Here is an 18,229-nt window from a genome sequence, read left to right as displayed (position 1 = left end):
GGAGTATGTGGAGACTTGTGTTGAGGAGGGGCAATTCAGTGTAAGTGGGTCACCTTACTGCAGCATTCAACACCAAAAACAACCACATCAATACCCACTCCACAGTCACATACTGTATTTATTTACCCTACTGGGACCAGTGTTTTTGTATGACAATCAAATACACAGTAATTCACAAATGGCCACTTTCCCAAAGTGCTTTGGGGACAAGCACAATGAGTAAAAGCCTGTTTATTTCCCATCATGCTTCTCAACGCCTCACTCTTGACCTCCAAAGAGGTATGTGAGCTGGTTTGACACACTCTATATGTTCTGTTATGTATGCCCCCCCCCACACACACCCTCAAAAACTTCATGAAATATATGTGTGTAGTTCAGTGACCTGCAAAAACACTCTGATCTTTCACTTGACACCTTCTCTGGAGGGAGAGCACGACACAAACGTTACTTGGTGAAGGAGTTGTGCCTCTGCTGTCCTCATTGGACTCATCTTTGCCTCAAGTCCCTTTGCTTTCACAGCAGAGAAGAAGAATGCCGTCCCTCGTGGCACAGAGAACATCTATTGAAAATAATTAAAAGTCTGAGAGAAACACAGAAGAAGTGGGCTTTGGTTAATAGAGAAAGAAAGACTAAGAAATGATGAAGGCAGAGATGATGTAAAGACGGAGGGGATTCGAAGGTGCACACGTTCACTTACTTACATACAAACACAGCATGGTTACAGAAGAGCGAAGACCAAAAAGAAACAAGATGCTCATTTCACATTACGTAAGAGTTTGCGGCATCAGTGCATCCTTAAACTGAATGTATAATTGTAAAACGCAACATGTAAAGCAATAAAAAGCTATTTAACTTGACTTTGCAGACCTTTTTTTCTGTAATTGAAATGATGTAACAGTGTTGTTTATGTAGCAGGTGCACATATAAAAATGTTCCAACATAATGACTGAGTCATTGATGACTCGTTTATCTTAGCAGTGGGAATACAGCTGTGGTTTGCATTTGTTATGAATATGCCGCATATGCCGATAAAGATTAATATTACTGGTTGTTACATGACATTTTTGGAAATGTTTATGCAGTGGATATAAAAAAAAATGTTTTTTAATTCACTTGGTTCAAATGCCTTTTTTTAATATTATAAAAACACAAAACCAAGATAATTTTTTCCCAAACTTATTCCACCTTAATGTGACAGATAACCTGTACAACACAATTGAAAAATAAAAATATTTTCAACAGAGGATGCATTGCACTTAGTATGGTTGCACAATTGTGCACATCCTCTTATAACTGGACATGTGGCTGTGTTGAGAATTAACCAATAGCATTCCAACTCATATTAAATGTGACACTGTTTTATTTTCAATTAATAAGTGCTTCTGATTAACTGATTAAATAAAATTAACCTGTTTTAGTATTTTTTCATGACATTTTTTTATTCTCAACTTAAGCGAGCACACAACAAATGTGTGTCTTTTTTTTATTTTATTTTTTAAAGGTATCAGTCAGCAGATGAGTACACTGTAAAAAAAAAAAACAAAAAAAAAAAAACACCCAATGAGTAATATTTACTTAGAAAAAGTTTTTTTCACTCAAAAATTATAAGTACATTTTACATGGAAGGTTTTGAGTACCTGTTACCAGTTTATTTAAAATAAAAGCTACTCAAGGGTTGAGGATGAACCACAACCTTCATCTTGGGTGACAGCCACTCTATCACCTCCTACCTACATCATGCCACTCCTACTGTGTGTTAGTATATTGCTGGTTTCAGGTGGAATCCTTCTACCTACAACCACTTTTTGGTCTAATTTTGGACACACCAGAAAATAATGCATTATAACGATAAAAAGTATGAGTGGCATGGCTTAGGTGGTCTCCCAAGCTGAAGTTCATGAGTTTGTTCCTCAATTCTTTAGCAACTTTTTCCCCCCATTTTTTTGGGTAAAATGTATTTGAAACTCTCCTTGTAAAATTTACTTCAAATTTCAGAGTGAAAAAAGGTCACACGTTTTTTTTTCAAGTAAATATTACTCCCCCTTTTTTTACAGTGATAATTTACAAGGCATACCATGGAACACAGTGACGACAGAAAATATGGCACAGCGGTGACATCACTAATAACTGGACACCCGTCAAGGAGGCTACCAAGAGGCAGACGTAATAACTAACACTGAAGCTGCAGGAATTTCTGGCAAGTACTGGCATTTTAATAGACGTGACAACAATTTCCAGTTTTTTTCATATGTCTGGGATGTGGGGTAGGGTGTCAAGATGGAAGCCTTTTCTTGCAAAGAGCAACATCCAAGCACTAATACATTTTGCAAAAACACACTTGAAGTCTCTCAAATTACATGAGGGAAAACGTCTCATGGTCCACTGATACCTAAATTGAACTTTTGGGCTCTATTTGAAGCATGGTGGTAGCATCATTATTTGAGGTGTGTGTGTGTGTGTGTGTGGGGGGGGGGGGGTCAGCCTTTGTCAAGGTGGAGATAATTTTGAACATTAAAACAAAAACAAAAAAATGGAACATCAGAAATTTATATGGGGTTTAACAAAGGCATTTTCAATGGTGGATATTTAACATGGTTAATTCTGAAGACAACCACAACCCTAGTTATAATAGGGTGTTATCTCAATTATTATTTTTTATTTTTACTTTTGCTTTCTTGAGTTGGACATGGTTACATTGTAGGTTAGTTAAATCAATAGTGGAAAAAAGTTTAGAAATTATTTATTTTGGTCTCATTTTTTATTTCACAAAAACCTGCCATTTGAACAGGGGTGTGTAGACTTTTTGTTGTTGTTTTAATATCCGCAACAATTCATATCCAATAGCACACTAATAGTTAATCTGCCCAATATATATAATTCAATGAACATACAGTACATCCAAGCACAGAATAAAACGCAGCAAACAATAGAGCAAGTGTGTAAGGTGAACAATTGTCTAAATGAAACTTGGATAAGGGAAGTACATGTTTGGCAACTATGATACTCTTATCTTTTTCCACTGCTCTCCTTTATCATTGTACTCTAGTCTTTTCTTCCCCTCTTGCTCTGTGCTTACTCTGTCTTTTACACTTTCTGTGGCATCGATTGACTGTTATTTGTCTTTATTACTGGGTCTTTTGACAGTCCATCAGTAAATTTTACAATGTGGTTTGATGCGCTTGTATATGAGTTATGTTAGTAGAGCAGCTGCTCTCGGTCATGTACATAAGATTCTATGAACTTGTCAAAGGCGTCTGAAGAAACAGTTTATGTGGGCAGATGACAATTTTTACTGGCAAATGTGTGTGTATGTGGTCGTTGAGAAGCTGATCATGCTTGTGCTATCCTTTTTCTGCCACATTGCCATGGCGACAGTGCCCTCCCGGGGTAATGGGGGACGAGTGTGCTAGAGCTATTTATTCTCCCTCCCTCACCCTTGCATTTCCTCCATCTCTCGTTCACTCCATCTTTGCCCTCTCCCTTCCGCAGCCTCTCCGTCGCTCGCCATCTCCCTCCTTCCCTTGCTCTTTCTTCCACTCTCTGATTGGCTTAACACTCCCCTCCTCAAAATGAGATACTGCCTAATGAGACGAGGGTGAGGATGAGAGCAAGGGAGACAAAGAGCAAGTCTCTTAAAAAAAGAGAGAAAAAGAAAAAACATGGGGGAGGTGATCTATGCAGACTTATGTTCTTCTTTGCATGTAAAGCAAGAACCTGTCTGTGATACGAATTTGGAAGCAAACAGTGGACAATGATAAGACTGCTTAGATATGTGACCTCCTTTCTCTGACGTATGCGCTCACATTCACATCATTTCATACACATGCACAATCTGATGTGGTGAAATACAAAAGCTGTGTCAAGAATTATTAACTTATGATGTTAATGCTTTGTGTGTCAATTTGTGTTAAGTATCCCTTTAACAGGATATAAAGAGTTTATTATTGTCGTTTGTGGTGGTGTAGAACTGCATTGCATCATATCAAAAGATGTTTCCAATATTTTAGTTACCTTAGTTGAGAATAAGAGAGGACAATTACAAGTATATGCACTGCAATTCCACTGCGTCAACAATATCACAAATATTTTTTTTTAACATGCTCTCTGACTTTCAAATGCTCAATGTGTATGACGTACATATATGACTATATTCACTGTCTTATTAACTTCTAATGTATCATTTTCTATTTCTATGTTATTATTTTATCCTAATATTTAATATAAATTTTATATTGGACTAAAGGGGAAGTCAAACGTAAACATTTCTTGCCAATAATATTATATGTGACCTCACTAGTCTAAACATGGCATTCTGATTAATATTACATTTGTGGAATATGAGTTTTGCAGCATAATCCACCCATTTTTATCCATCTCAGGGGGCGGCCGTTTTGTCACTTGCTGTCGACTGAAGATGACATCACAGTTGTTCAGGGCTCAGGGAACAACAAATCACAGCTCACCTGTTTTCTGAAGCTGCGCTGTGATTGGTTGTTACCTGAGACCTGAGCAACTGTGAGGTCATTTTCACTTGACAACAGGGGCAAAATGGTTGCCTTCCGATATTGATAAAAACGGCTGGATTTTGCTGCTTAACTCATATTCCACTAATGCAATATTAAACAGAATACTTTATTTAGACTAGTGGGGCTACATAATACATATTTTTGTCAATATTTTTTGGGGGGTGGCTTCCCCTTTAAAAAGAGGAAAATCTAACCTTTATTTATTTCAAGTGCATGTATTCAGAAAAAAATCCCACATTATGGAATAATTATTGTACGTCACAATTATTAGCAGCCCTGATGTTAATTCAGTACATACAGTAATACAACCCCCGTTTGCCAGCAAAACAGCACCTATTCTTTTCCTGTAATAGTTCACAAGATGGGAGAATACAGAAAGAGCGATCTTCGACCATTCCACTTTGTTCAATGACAATCTTTCAAAATCATCCACCGCCTTAGGTCCTCTCCTCTGCACTCTCTTCTTTAGCCCCCTCCACAGGTTTTAAATGGCTTTGAGGTCTGGTGATTGAGATGGTCGTAACTTGGAAGTAATCATTCATTCATTCATTTGCTGAACCGCTTATCCTCATTTGTATGCTAATTTAGTTGGATTCCTTCATGTGACTTTCTGACATTTCAAACTATAGACAGGAGCAGACGAAATTGTGAAGCACTCATTTTGTGTCATGTAATTACCTGGTTCAACAATTGCGAACTTTTCACACAGCTGGACTAGCACATGCAAAGCTGCGCATCTATATCTGGGAGACACAAATGCCATAGTGATAGGAGACAGATTACAAACAGTGGGAGGGAAAAGAGCGGCAGCGAGTGAAGGAGATAAATGGCGGAGGAGGAGAGAGAAAAAACGATGAGTGAAGTGAGAGAGCAACACTGTGTGACATACTGCAGACAGAAAGACTAACGGAGCGAGAAAGGGAGATGACAGAGAGGGAGAGAGAGAGAGAGAAAGGAAAGAGCTGAGGCGCGTCAATCGCCCCCACCTCCCTGTGCTCCTCCCCCTTTTTTGCCTCCCCCTACCCTCCCTGCCGTGTAGCAGACCTTTGCTAGATGGTAACAAGCCACTCAGACGGCTGCAGCACATACACAAACAAACACACACTTGCACGTCACTAGATTCCCCGAAGATCATGTGAAGGGAACATGCGTGTGACCTTTCTTGCACATGTCATTGAAACAGCACACTCGCGACATATTTAAAGGGGGGGGGGGGAAGGACCTACATCACATGGTTGTTTTCGCTCAAATCTTTCAGGTCACTTTGACACGCTCACATGCAGACTATACACACACCATATACACACGTACACGCTCTGGCACTCGGCCTCATTCCCTCCCTCTCTCTCCTTCTCTCCTCCCACCTGAGCTGTAATTTGCAGGGCTGATGAGGGCAGAGCAGAGGCAGGACTGAATTCTGCTCACTCTATATAACATTCGCACACTCACACACACATCCACAGTGCTCTCTTACTACTGAGAGAATCTGATCCTTTGTGTCTGTGTGTGTATGTGTGGGTGTGTGTGCGTGCGTGTGTGAGTGCAGGCTCTCTTTTTAACCTCTTCTTGTCTGTTGCTTTTTGTCACTCTCTTGTCCTCCCTTCACACTCTCCCTCCATCTCTCTCTGCTCCCCGGTTGTGTGTGTGCGTGCGTGTGTGCGTGTGTGTGTGTATGTGTGTGTATATATGTGTGTGAACCGTGGGGAAAACAGACGCTCATGTGAGCGGCAGCAGTGACTGGTGAGAGACAGGAAAGAGGAGAGGAAGAGAGCAGGGATAACAGAGCCAACACCGTCATTCTCATCGGATTCCCACCAGACATGTGAGAAGATGTCGGTGGGCGGCTGCGCGTGTCCCGGTAAGTAGCCGCCGTGGATGTGGTGATGCTCGCCGTTGATGACAGCTGCGACTGCCACCGCTGCCATTGTCGGTCGCTGACTTTTCCACATCATTTGTTGATGTATTTTGAGTTGGAGAGTGCTGTTCCTGCTGTGGCGTGACTGAGGCACAGACGAACAGGGAGCCGGGCGCCCTCGGGCCCTGGGCTGAGTTTGCAAAGGCTCATGGGATGTTGCCTTATGTGCTGGCCTGAGAGGAGGAACAGAAAAGATGGGTCAACACATATCTGCTGCTTTTTTTACTTTGATCTCCAATGTAACTTTTTGCAGGATGTTGTTGGAGTTACGAGATTGATTATGAACAGATGTTTGTGACACACACACTCACACAGCCAAAAGTTGTTGCTATGGTGCCGCTAATATTCCTCCATTGTGCCTCGGCCAGTTGTTGTTGATAATAATCATTTCTGAGTGAGTTTTTCTGAGGTTGGAATAGATGAAGTATTTTGACATGTATTACAAACCCGAGAGAATGCGGTAAGAAAGCTGAATGTGCTGTTAGAGGTCAAAGGTCACCGACTGCAAGATTGGCTCTGCTCGGTTAAATCAAGACTGCTTGCATTTCTATTATTTGAAGATGCATGTACAAAAAGATCACATGGATGATTCACTGCATTTGTTTGGCCTTCAGCAGCTCATCGGCCTAGACAGCCTTGCCCAGGCTTTCCCTGAAGTTTTAATTAATTTATTTATTTATTGATGGTGGGGTGGGTAATTAGCATAAGGCATGCATATTTCAGTTAATGTTTGCAGTGAAAAACAATCATCTTTATCTTGGCTCTATCATTTACAGTCACATTTTGTGTAATGTGGCGAACGTTTTTACAACAGTCCTCACAACTTTCTTGTATTACTTTGCAAAATGGCTTAGTTTATACCCAGAATTCCTTTCTTCCCCGAGGTCATGAAAGAGGTCAGTGCATGCATACCTGACCGTGTACGAAAATGTCAACACTCAAAAACAGGCATTTGTATGTTGTTTAATCATGCATTAAGTTCTTTATGCTCCTTGTTAAGCCTAGAACAATGTGAGAATTAAAAAAAATAGTTTCAGATGATTGCTTCTAACCTATTTTAATGTGTTTCATTAAGTAATAGCTGGTTGGTTTGTGGGAGTTCAGTCACAGACAGTAACTTGGTGGAAGGAGTATCCATCATATTGTATTAATGTGCATACCTGTGTTGAAACATTGCACACTTGTTGCTGTTAATCCATGGATTTAGGTTTCGTGTCGTCTTTGCTTTTGCCTAAAAACAATGTGGCGGGATTTTAAAAAAAAACAATTTCAGTGTTGCTTTTTGCCTATTTTTATGTTTTTCTTCTTTTAGTTTTTTAATTAAGTAAGAGCTGCTTGGTTCCCACAGTTCAGTCACAGACAGCAACTTTTGGTGGATGGAATATCCATCATATTAAAGTACTATATTGGAAAGTGTGTGATATGTCCACTGTCTTTGTAGGATGAGGGACTCCCTGCAGGCTACATATGGTTGTACTTGGGTTCGGAGAGTCTGACAGCAAACAGATAACTCCACTCATTTTTATTGACTCTAATCACACATGCTAGGGAAGAAAAGAGGAATCAAGGTCTAGAAATAAACCCTGTGCTGGTGCGCCCTGGGCAATATATTATTAAGTGTTAGCGCGATTTATGTCCCACTGCTCATAGCACGTGTAGACATGAAATATAATCCTGTAGCTGAAAACGTATTACTACATATTACTTGTACTGTCATGCAATATTCAGCCGCGGGGGAGTGCAAGTCAGTGTGTTTTCAGTCTTTTGGAGGGTGCAGTATCACCCTGACATGGCCTCTCTTCCCCCCCCCTGACTAACAGACCACAGTGGCTGCGGTGGTCAACAGCCTGGATGAGACGTGCGGCCAGCCACAGACTTTAATCATGAGAAGGATCCAAACAGTAAATACTCTCATGTTTTGTGGTTTGGAAACTATTTAACTGGTAAGTTATTCGAGAGGCAGCCGCTTCAGAAGGGGCAGCCAAGTTCAGAGACAATGCTTCATCATCCCAATGGATGAACAAATAGCCAAGCATTGTTGGGGAGATGCAGTAGATGCAGAAATGTGTCTGGTGGTGTGATTAAGCCTCTGTGTGATTAAACCTGCACGTGTGTTTCCAATCTCTGGGCCCTGTGCTTCGCAAGGCAAATAGTGCTGCCACTTCAGCCGTTAAACAAGCTTGCACAGCCGAGGCCGGAGCTCTTGTTTAGAATAGGTCCTTAGCTATCTTGCGGTCAGATTGCATACTTAATCAACATGGTCATGGAAATTTCCAAAAATACTTATGACTGCCCTGTGGCGAACCTCCCTTTTTGCTCTCATTTTGTTTTCAACAGTGCTTCAAATCGTTTCTTTCCAACGCATATTATGTATTTGATTTCCATTCACATAGCAACTTATTACAGACACTCATTAAAATTGCTCTATGTAAAATATCTTTAACTTTTTATTTGATCATTTTCCAATCAATAGATTAATACTTTAGCTGTTCAATGGGTATACTCCTGCAAACCTCTGAGCAATAGTTTTCAGACTGGAATCAGGTTCGAATTTCCTGCCCTCTGTCTGTGGAGGTGATGTCATGTGCACATTGTGTACGTGAAGAAGGGGGGGGGGGTGTAGTATAATGTTTTGGCTTCAGGTGGCAGTAGTGATTTGAAAATCAATGTTCTGCATTCAGCAGTTAAAGGGATAGCCTACTTGACTCATTGAGCCATTCCAGCAGTAAAAAGTTAGTAATTTGTCCAAAATAAATTTGATACCTACATTTATTTGTATACAATTAATAACTTTAAAAACAAAATTTTCCGCTTGCTGTCAACTCAGTTAGCTGATCAAACCCAGAAAAGGTGAGCCATGATTGGTCGTTAGGCTACCTACTTCCTCAGCACAGGTGATATCATCTTTAGTCGACAGCAAGGAGAAAAATTAGTTTTTAAATGTATTAATTATATACAAATAAATGTACTTATCAAATTCATTTTGGACAAAATACTAACTTTTTACAGCTGAAAATGGCTCGAGTCAAGTTTTCTTTTAAAGTAATGTCGTGATAAAAAATTTTTTTTATCTGTAATTCACATTTGTCATTAACTTACAGTTCTGAGGTTTGACTCACCTGATGTCAGGTTTGATAGGCTCTACCTCCCTGTGACCCTGAACTAGATGTGCACTGCGACTGTTGATTTAGTTTGTGGTCCAGAGAAGAACAACATGACATCATCTAAACTCAACAAAAATATAAACACAAAACTTTTGTTTTTGAGCACATCTCATAAAAAAATGGGAGCGAAAAGCATCCAGACCTCATATGACAACATTATTTTTGCTTAAAACAAGGCAGGCATCAAAACTGGAGCTCAGAACATTCAAATAGATTCAGCCATGCCATTAAATAATAATTAATGTATTAATCCATCCATCCATAGTAGCTGATCCCAACTGGCATTGAGTGAGAGATGTGGTACATCCTGGACTGGTCACAACATCACAGTTCCATTTAATGAAGTGTTTGTGAATTTTAGCCACAGTCGATTAAGGACATCTAGTCAAATGGCCACCCCTAATTTAAATGCGACACTTCCACTTTGTGAGTCCAACAAAGCCCAACCAATGGCTAGTTTCACCAAATGCCGCGTTTGCTGTGGCAGAAATGATCAAACTGCAGTCGCCCAATAGTTGGTCCCCGCTCTGTCTCCCCTTCTGGCTTGTTTACATTCCAGTGCCATGTTTAACAGCAAAAGGGTCCTCCCCTCCTTCTTGTGTGGGCTCAGCGTTTGTACTGGAGTGTGTGTGTGTGCATGTGGATGTACACACAGCATGTGCCCCAGCATGTGGATGACATCAACACTGGAGCAGAATGTGTGGGGATGTGGTCCAAGCTGTGACAAGAGAAAGAGAGGATGTCTTATTGTTTCTGAACTCGCAGATGCTTGGATAATTACATGAAATGATCCCCCCTCCCCCTTCGACGCTGTAAACTCACTCATTTTTCTCAACTTTATTTGTCCCCCTTCACCTTTTTCATCCTCCTCTTTTCTTTTTGATGCCCCTGATTGCTAGCGTATGTTGCCTGGCTTGTTGGCAAGGTGAGGGGAGAGGGTAAGAGAGAGAGAGAGAGAGAGAGAGAGAGAGAGAGAGAGAGAGAGAGAGAGAGAGAGAGAGAGAGAGAGAGAGAGAGAAGGGGTGGGAGGGACTGTGCCCTCTCATGCAGGGAGTCACATGGTGTCCCTGATTGGAGGAAAATGAGTAAAGACTGCAGCCTGGCTGAAATGGCAAGAGACAAAAAGGCACAAAGGCTTAGCTGTTTGGAAACGCGTTGCACAACAAGAGAGCCTGGAGAGGAGGGAGGGAGGATTATGAAGGGAAAAAAAAGAAAGCGAGAGTAGAAAGATGTGATTTGCGAACGGGAAGAGTTAGAGGGAGGGCTGAGATAAGAGAAAACAGGAGAGGGTGACGGAGGAGGGAGAAGTAAGAGGGATGAGGAGCAAATAGGAGATGAAGGCTGCGGGGGTGCAGGAGGTGTGGGGAGGGAGGGGGGCAGGGAGGTTGAGACTGAGAGAAATCAGACTGTTTCTATGTTTTCTGCAAGGCTGAGCGCTGACGTGATTGGCTGGAGGAGGGTGGGTGTGTGGCGGGGGGTAGACCTGACTCGAGATCAGAGACAGACAAAATGGCTCCCAGAGAACAGAGAACGCAGCATCAGGCCACTGTCACATCCCCTCACATAGCTGTCAGCTGACTCCAGTCTCTGTGAGACGCACGCACACATGCGCGCACGCACACAATCACACACACACACACACACACACACACACACACACACACACACACACACACACACACACACACACACACACACACACTAGGCCTCCTGCTAGTGTGAGGGAAGAACACTGACAATGATGGATAACGACGACGATCAGTGAGCAACCTCATCGGCTTCTTCTTTTTTTTCTTTAAATTTAAATACAGTTGTGGTGTACTCACCTACCACAACCTTATAACCTTTTGCACACATACAATGCAGTAGCCAACACATTAGCTTTATCAAATATTCTGCTTTGACTTTTGCTTTCAAACCACATTGAGAATTCAGAATTGTTGTCTTTGCAAAAACAAAAACTTTGTTACAGATCTTGTTAGAATTATAGTGAGAATGAGAAAGTGGTCCTAATGTTGTGGCTGGTTGGTTTGATTAGTCTATCACAGGCTGCCTTAAGTTCACTACTGGCATGCACTGACATGTGACAGTGACACACGTGCCATTTACTTTATTATGGTGGTTTGTCGGTGCTCACCTGAAATCCTACGCATGTAGTTGGAGAGCGGGGAAATGAGAGGCTATTCTAGTTAGGGTGAAACACACTTATACAATACGGCCACAAGAGGGCACTGCTACCAAAGGTCCGACAGACAGACACGCTCGGCCTCTTGACAGTGTTAAGCCACTAGTCTTCCCTGCAGGTTGCAGTGATGAAAGAGTTTATTTATTGCTGATCCTGTTTGTGGTCATGGGTAGCTGGAGCCTATCCCAGCTGGAAGTGGGTAAAAAGGCAGACAAGACCCTGGAATGGGCCCCATGGTCAATCAAAGGGCACATATACTGTATACTGTACTGCTGGCAAACTTATTGATTTATTGAGAGTCACTTTTATCGTATGGCATTCTTTCAGTGGTGCTGTTTTTTGTAATTTTTTCCCCCTATATCCCCCCCAGTGCTATTTATGTATTTATTTATAAAACAATTATTTATGTAATTCAGTTTATTGAACTTTAAGCTCAATTGTTTGCTTTGTTTCGACAGGTGCTATGTAATAAATAGTAGTAATAGTAGTAGGGATGGACGAGTAGCGGTATTGGGCCGATATCTGGCCTTATTTCAAGGTACTGGTATTTGTTAGGCTATCTTCTTTTGGCCGTTTCACGATCAGGAACTAAGAATTAGAAATCGGAAGAATAGAATATTGTAATTAATTTCATGTAATTTTAAGGGAAATGCCACATTGAGATATATGTATAGGTATTTCTTTAAAATCATTGTTTATTTTTTTTTGTTAAAATGTTCATATCAGAAGTACAAGTGTACAATTTGAGTTGTACTCTAACTGCCATTGTAGGCCAATTGAACGTCCCTAGTTAGTAGCAGTAGTAGCAGTCTTACTATTACTAGTATTACTAACATTACTAATTTTATTCACACTTGCATGCACACCAAAAGTCGTGTGAATGAACCTTGCTACAAATACATAATTTCTTCCCACGCCGCCCACCCATCATTCCCCGCAGCATCATTGTTACACATCATTAGGCTGTAATGCTCATTTGTAAAAAAAAAAAAAAAAAAAAAAAATCCCCTCTGTATTTATGTAAGATAGTCATATCAGCAAAATACTATTCTTGACTGAGTAAAAGTTGTCTTAACTTGTAAGCATGGATTTTTTTAAATCATTAAATATTTTACAAAAGGAATTGAAAACTACACTGTAATTAAAGTTTTAATCTGCAAAGTAGAGCAATATGCCTGCATTCTTCCATTTTCTATTGTGCTTGTAGGGTCACGGGTGAGCTTAAAGTCTTCCCCTATTGACTTTAGGTGAAAGACAGGGTGCACCCTGAAGTAGTTTCCAATCAATCCTGTTCAGGGTGCAAAAAGCTGAGGTCTATTCCTAAAAGTGCACAACAACCTGGACTGGTCACCGGTCAATCACTGGGCACATAATGTTGAGACAATGAGTAAAATACTGTACCCCATGAGACAAATCACGGTATTTCATCATAATGTTGTACAAAATAAAGAAAGCAAAATGTGTACTTAATGCAGAAAACATCCATTTGGAGTAGTCAGCTGACTTAAGACGAGTGCGGAAGGAGGGCAAATGTGATGGTTGTTATCAGAACTGAGGCAGACGTTCAGTTTCCTGTTGACTCGTGAGGGGAAGTGCCCCCTCCTCACCCTCCAATGCCTCTGAGCTGACAGTCTGGACACTGGAGATATCACAGAGAGGGAGAGGCATGAACACGCGGCACACAGTGTAGGAGTTTGAGCAGTGTATCGCAATCAACCTGACTTTATGGCTGACAAAATGGCCATGTCACAGCTAGAAACTGAGGGAGGTAAGATGACCTTTTCCTTCTGGCCTCTCGCACAGCTGATTCAGCAGCAGCACGTTGTGGCTTTTCTCAGCTCTGGTTCATTTTCAGCTGCTTTTTTTTTTTTTTACTCCACTGTTCTTGCTTTGATTAAATTGGATTAAAGATGGAGGTCAACTTCACTCAGCGCACATCAGGGAGTGTACTCACGGTGTGCGCCCTTTAATCACTTATATTAAAAAAAAAAATGGTTGTGCACCAACCACTTTAAGAAGACATCGCATTAAATGTTTGCTTGGCCACTTGTTGCTGGAGATGAATTCATTCATAGGTGTCAATCACGCCGTCGCCCGCCCCTGATGCAAAAGAAAACAATTTGTTTATGCCAGCCATGGCCACTAGGTTGTGTTAATGGCAAACTCGGGTTTGACAAAAAGTCTTCAAAGGACCTTAAACCAGATAGACAGACAGACACAAGGGAATTGTGCCATTGAAATCAAGATCATCATGAGAATTATTTGTGTAAACTTTTAATTTCACAATGGGATCACTGCTCTGTATTATATATAAAATATGCAAAAATGTCACCAAGAAGTTTTCCTGATGCCTTCACTGGATTTAATTGTTATTATTTATGCTTTCTTCTGTCCTTTTAACAACTGATGTCTTTGGTCCATACAACGTTCGCTTGCTCTCCATTAAATAAGATGCGAGATTTAAGTTATCACATAATATTTCACTTTAACCAAACCAAGGCAAGTGTTTATATTCTATTGTGGTTCATTTGTTACTAAAGGTTGGCAGCTTAAGGTTAAGTTGAATTATATTGTGTTTTAATTAGAATTGAGTGGCTGTTAGTGGAACAGATAACATATCTTTTGCGTGAGTTGACTTGACATTGCACTAAAGAACGTTAGCTGTCATCATTTACTGCCCATTCTTGATAGCGCAAGCTGTTGCTTGCAGAAGCCGCTACTGTCTACAGTGCAGTCTGGCAAGCAAACATAAATAGAACTCTTTGGTCATCTTTTTTTTTTTCATTAAATGATCATTATTAGGAGTGGGAATCTTTGAATGTCTCACAATTTGATTCGATTTTGATTTTTGGGTGTGCGATTCGATTCAGAATCGATTTTCGATTAAGAACAATTTTTTTGCTTCAATTTATAGATGTTCAAGGAATTGTATTGATCTACTCCAGTCTGACTCGCTAATGCTAATTAGTGCTCTACTCGCGGCACTTTTATCACTCAAAAGAACGGCTCCACGCTGCAAAAAAACAACTTCTATTATCTAATGTGGCTACAACTTAACAGTGTATCAGACCACGTGGAACCACACTGCCCCTAAGTGGCCAAATCGGGTACAACATGAACAGCGCTCCCAATAAAGGCACACACAAACAAAGGGAAGACATTATGAAATAATTTTTTAAAAATCGATTTGGGGACATTTAAAATCAATTCTGAATCATACTAAATGAGAATCGCGATTCTTATGAGAAATGATTTTTTAGCACGCCCCTAATAATTATGCCAACATAGTACTTGGATTTCTGGCTTTAGCTGTGAGGCCAGCCAGTGCAGGGAAGGTTCTGCAGCAAAATATTTGTGCGTCTACGTATAAGTGTGTGCGTGTGTATGTCATTGGTTAGGGTGCTGCTTGAAGATAAGGCCTGCCCTATGCCTCACAGCGAAAGAGACGGTGTATGTAAGCCCTTAAAGCCTTATCCTGATACACCTCCTACCCCCACTGCCTCTCCATCACCCGACACATACACTTGCTCTGTGGATTAACCCAGTCATGTAGCATTTCAATGGCAAATCTTACAACACACACACACACACACACACAGAGGATTAACCCCTGTGTGCCCATAGATGATTCTTAGCCACTCTCCAGTTGTGAAAACTTGCTTGTGTTACCATGGCTACTGTGGCCATAATGTAAAACAGACAAATCACACACACAAACTGCCATGACGACACTTAACCAAGGTACTGTACAGAAATGGATGGTGCCAAAAAGACTGACAGAAGCCATAATAAGGTTATTTTGTTGGATAATCTCGCCCTCTGTCTATGGATGCGACAACATGTGTGCATTGTTTACGTGAAGAAGGTAAAATGTAGTTTCATTTTCCGGCCACAGGTGCCAGTAGCGATCCGAAATCCAATTTTCTGCATTCAGTAGCTTTGCAAGTGAAATTCTAAATACATTGATTAACTACAAAGCCCAATTCCAATGAAGTTGGGAGGTTGTGTCAAATGTAAATAAAAATTTAGTTGAATACACAACAAAGGCAAGATATTTCATTTTCAAACTGACACGCGCTATTGATTTGATGCTGCGACACCTTCTGAAAAAGTTGGGGAATGCTTAAAATAAACACACCTGTTTTGGAACATTCCACAGGTGCACAGATTAGCTAATTCACTCCCAGCCATTTTCACTGAAGCAATCCCCTTCACTCCCGGCTGTTTTACTGTATTTTGACAGATTTTGCAAGGCCCACAGAATATTGTGTTCTCTTGCTGTAATATAAAAACATGGAACCTACCAAAAGGAAAAAAAAAGTATATTTTTATCTGTTTCCGTTTTGTAGCAATTAGCATTAGAATAAAGCTAAATGTCATCATTATTCACAAATCTATTTAGAACTGTGGGTAAATGAGCTTTTTTCAACATGGCCCTGGTTGATCTCTTTTGCTCTCCTGCCACCTGTTGGCCGTTTGTGTAATAACTACCATTTCTTCAATCGTTCTTTACAATTTTGAAGAATATAGGGATTTCATAATCTACGGTCCATCACATCATCCGCGACATTAAAAAAAAAACTCAGGCGGCATTTCATGAATCATTGTGTGAAGGATAGACACAGTTTGTCACTACATCTTCAAATGCAAGTTAAAAATCTACTATGCAAAGCGAAAGCCTTATACAATACCCAGAAATGTTGACAGCTTTTTTGGGGCCAAGCTGGGGCTAAAATGAGCTGACGCAAAGTGAAACAGTGTGCTGCGGTCTGACGAGTCCACATTTCAAATTGTTTTTGAAACAAAAAGGGCCAAAGAGGAAAAGGACCATCTGGATTGTTCTCTGCACAATGTTCAAAAGCAAGCATTTGTGATGTTCGTGTCCAAGCTTTTTTGTTGTTGTAGGTATCAAATTCAAAATGAGTGAATATTTGCAAAACAAAATAAAAACAATAACGTTTATCAGTTTGAGCGTTAATTATATTATCTTTATTGTGCATTCAATCAATTATAAGTTGAAAAGTATTTTATTCTGTTCTAATTTATATTTTACCAATCTCACCTTCAATCGAATTGGGGTTTGTATAAGTTGTCCTACACCGGCTTCCACATTTCATAAACATGATTCTTAGGTTCATTGCAGACTAAATTGCCCATATACTGTGGGCATGATTGTGAGTGTTGATGGTTGTCGTACCCCCGCCTGAAAGAGGCCTTAGAAGGAAAATGGCTGGATGGAAAAGTTTTTTCAGGTCTGGGTAATCCTCCAAGTTATGAAACACACTTTAATTAAGTCAGCAATATATGTATGTGAACCTTTAATCACTGGAGTCACTGCGGCCTAATTATTGTCTTCATTTCAGACTACAATAAATGGAAATTATGTTACCATAATATCGTTACTGTTAGCCTTTTGCAACGTGCACTTATACTTTAATTTAGTGCAGAGGCTGTGTGTTCAAATCCGGGCTTTCTTCCTGTGTAGAGTTTACGCGTTCTGTGCGTGCTTACGTGGGTTTCCAACAGGTACACTCTAAAAAGAGAATTGTTGAACCAATTTAAGATTACGAATTGAATTGTTGACCAACTTAAAAAAAATTGCTTCAAGTGGTACACACGATTGAATTTAGTTAGTCCAAAGTGAATATATTAACTCATTCACTGCCATTGACGCCTATAGACGTCATAAATTCATTTTAACTATTTATATTAGTTTAACTTTTGTTAAAAAGAGTATGAAAACCTAGAATTTTTTTGGGGTACATTTAGAACAGAAATAACATTTTTTGATTAATCGTGAGTTAACGAGTGAAGTCATGTGATCAATATCAATTTAATCACCTTATACCCCTAATTTTTAATAATCTTTTCTTTTTTTAAATAAATAAATAAAATAATTGTAAAAAAAATTTCTATTTAAAAAAAAAAAAAGATTATAAAAAATTAGGGGCGTCAGGCGATTACCATTTTTAATTGTAATTAATCGCATTACTTCACTAGTTAACTCACGATTAATCACGAATGTTAAATCTGTTCTAATACAATAAAAAAAAATCTAGGTTTTCATACTCTTGTCAACAGAAGTGGGAAAAATGTTAAACTATTAGAAATAGTTCAAATTAATTTTTGACGTCTATAGCCGTCAATGGCAATGAATGAGTACGTTTCGAGTAATTATGAGTTCATTAAACTTAATACTTTGGATTGGAGTCACTTTGGATTTACTTAACTCAGGTGAATATATTAAGTTTAATGGACTCATAATGACTTCAATATAGTAACTTTGGAATATCCATCCATCCATCCATTTTCTGTACCGCTTGTCCTCACAAGGGGGTTGCTGGAGCCTATCCCAGCTGGCTTCGGGCAGTAGGCGGGGTACACCCTGAACTGGTTGAACTTTGGAATAACTTAATTCAATTCTGTGTTACCACTTGAA

At 40.0% G+C, this 18,229-nt stretch overlaps 1 protein-coding gene across 2 annotated transcripts in view; it reads left to right on the top strand.

The window, feature by feature from the left end:
• The first annotated feature begins 5,946 nt into the window (after positions 1-5,946).
• The window catches only part of ldb1b (LIM-domain binding 1b), a 31,370-nt gene continuing 19,087 nt past the window's right edge, over positions 5,947-18,229 (top strand). Inside the window, exon 1 of one of the 2 annotated variants that reach the window (XM_086082559.1) lies at positions 5,947-6,384. In XM_086082559.1, the coding sequence (XP_085938685.1) occupies positions 6,357-6,384 (28 nt within the window). In that variant the 5' untranslated portion in view covers positions 5,947-6,356. Of the gene's footprint in view, positions 6,385-13,408; positions 13,559-18,229 lie in introns of those variants that run through there. The other variant, XM_086082558.1, reaches the window with a different exon arrangement.

This window comes from Leptonotus elevatus, chromosome 8, assembly GCF_054856555.1.
Source record: "Leptonotus elevatus isolate MCC_2025b chromosome 8, RoL_Lele_1.0, whole genome shotgun sequence".
Classification (NCBI taxonomy): Eukaryota; Metazoa; Chordata; class Actinopteri; order Syngnathiformes; family Syngnathidae; genus Leptonotus; species Leptonotus elevatus.
Note: the sequence above shows the minus strand (reverse complement) of the source record. Positions and strands in the feature narration are given on the sequence as shown.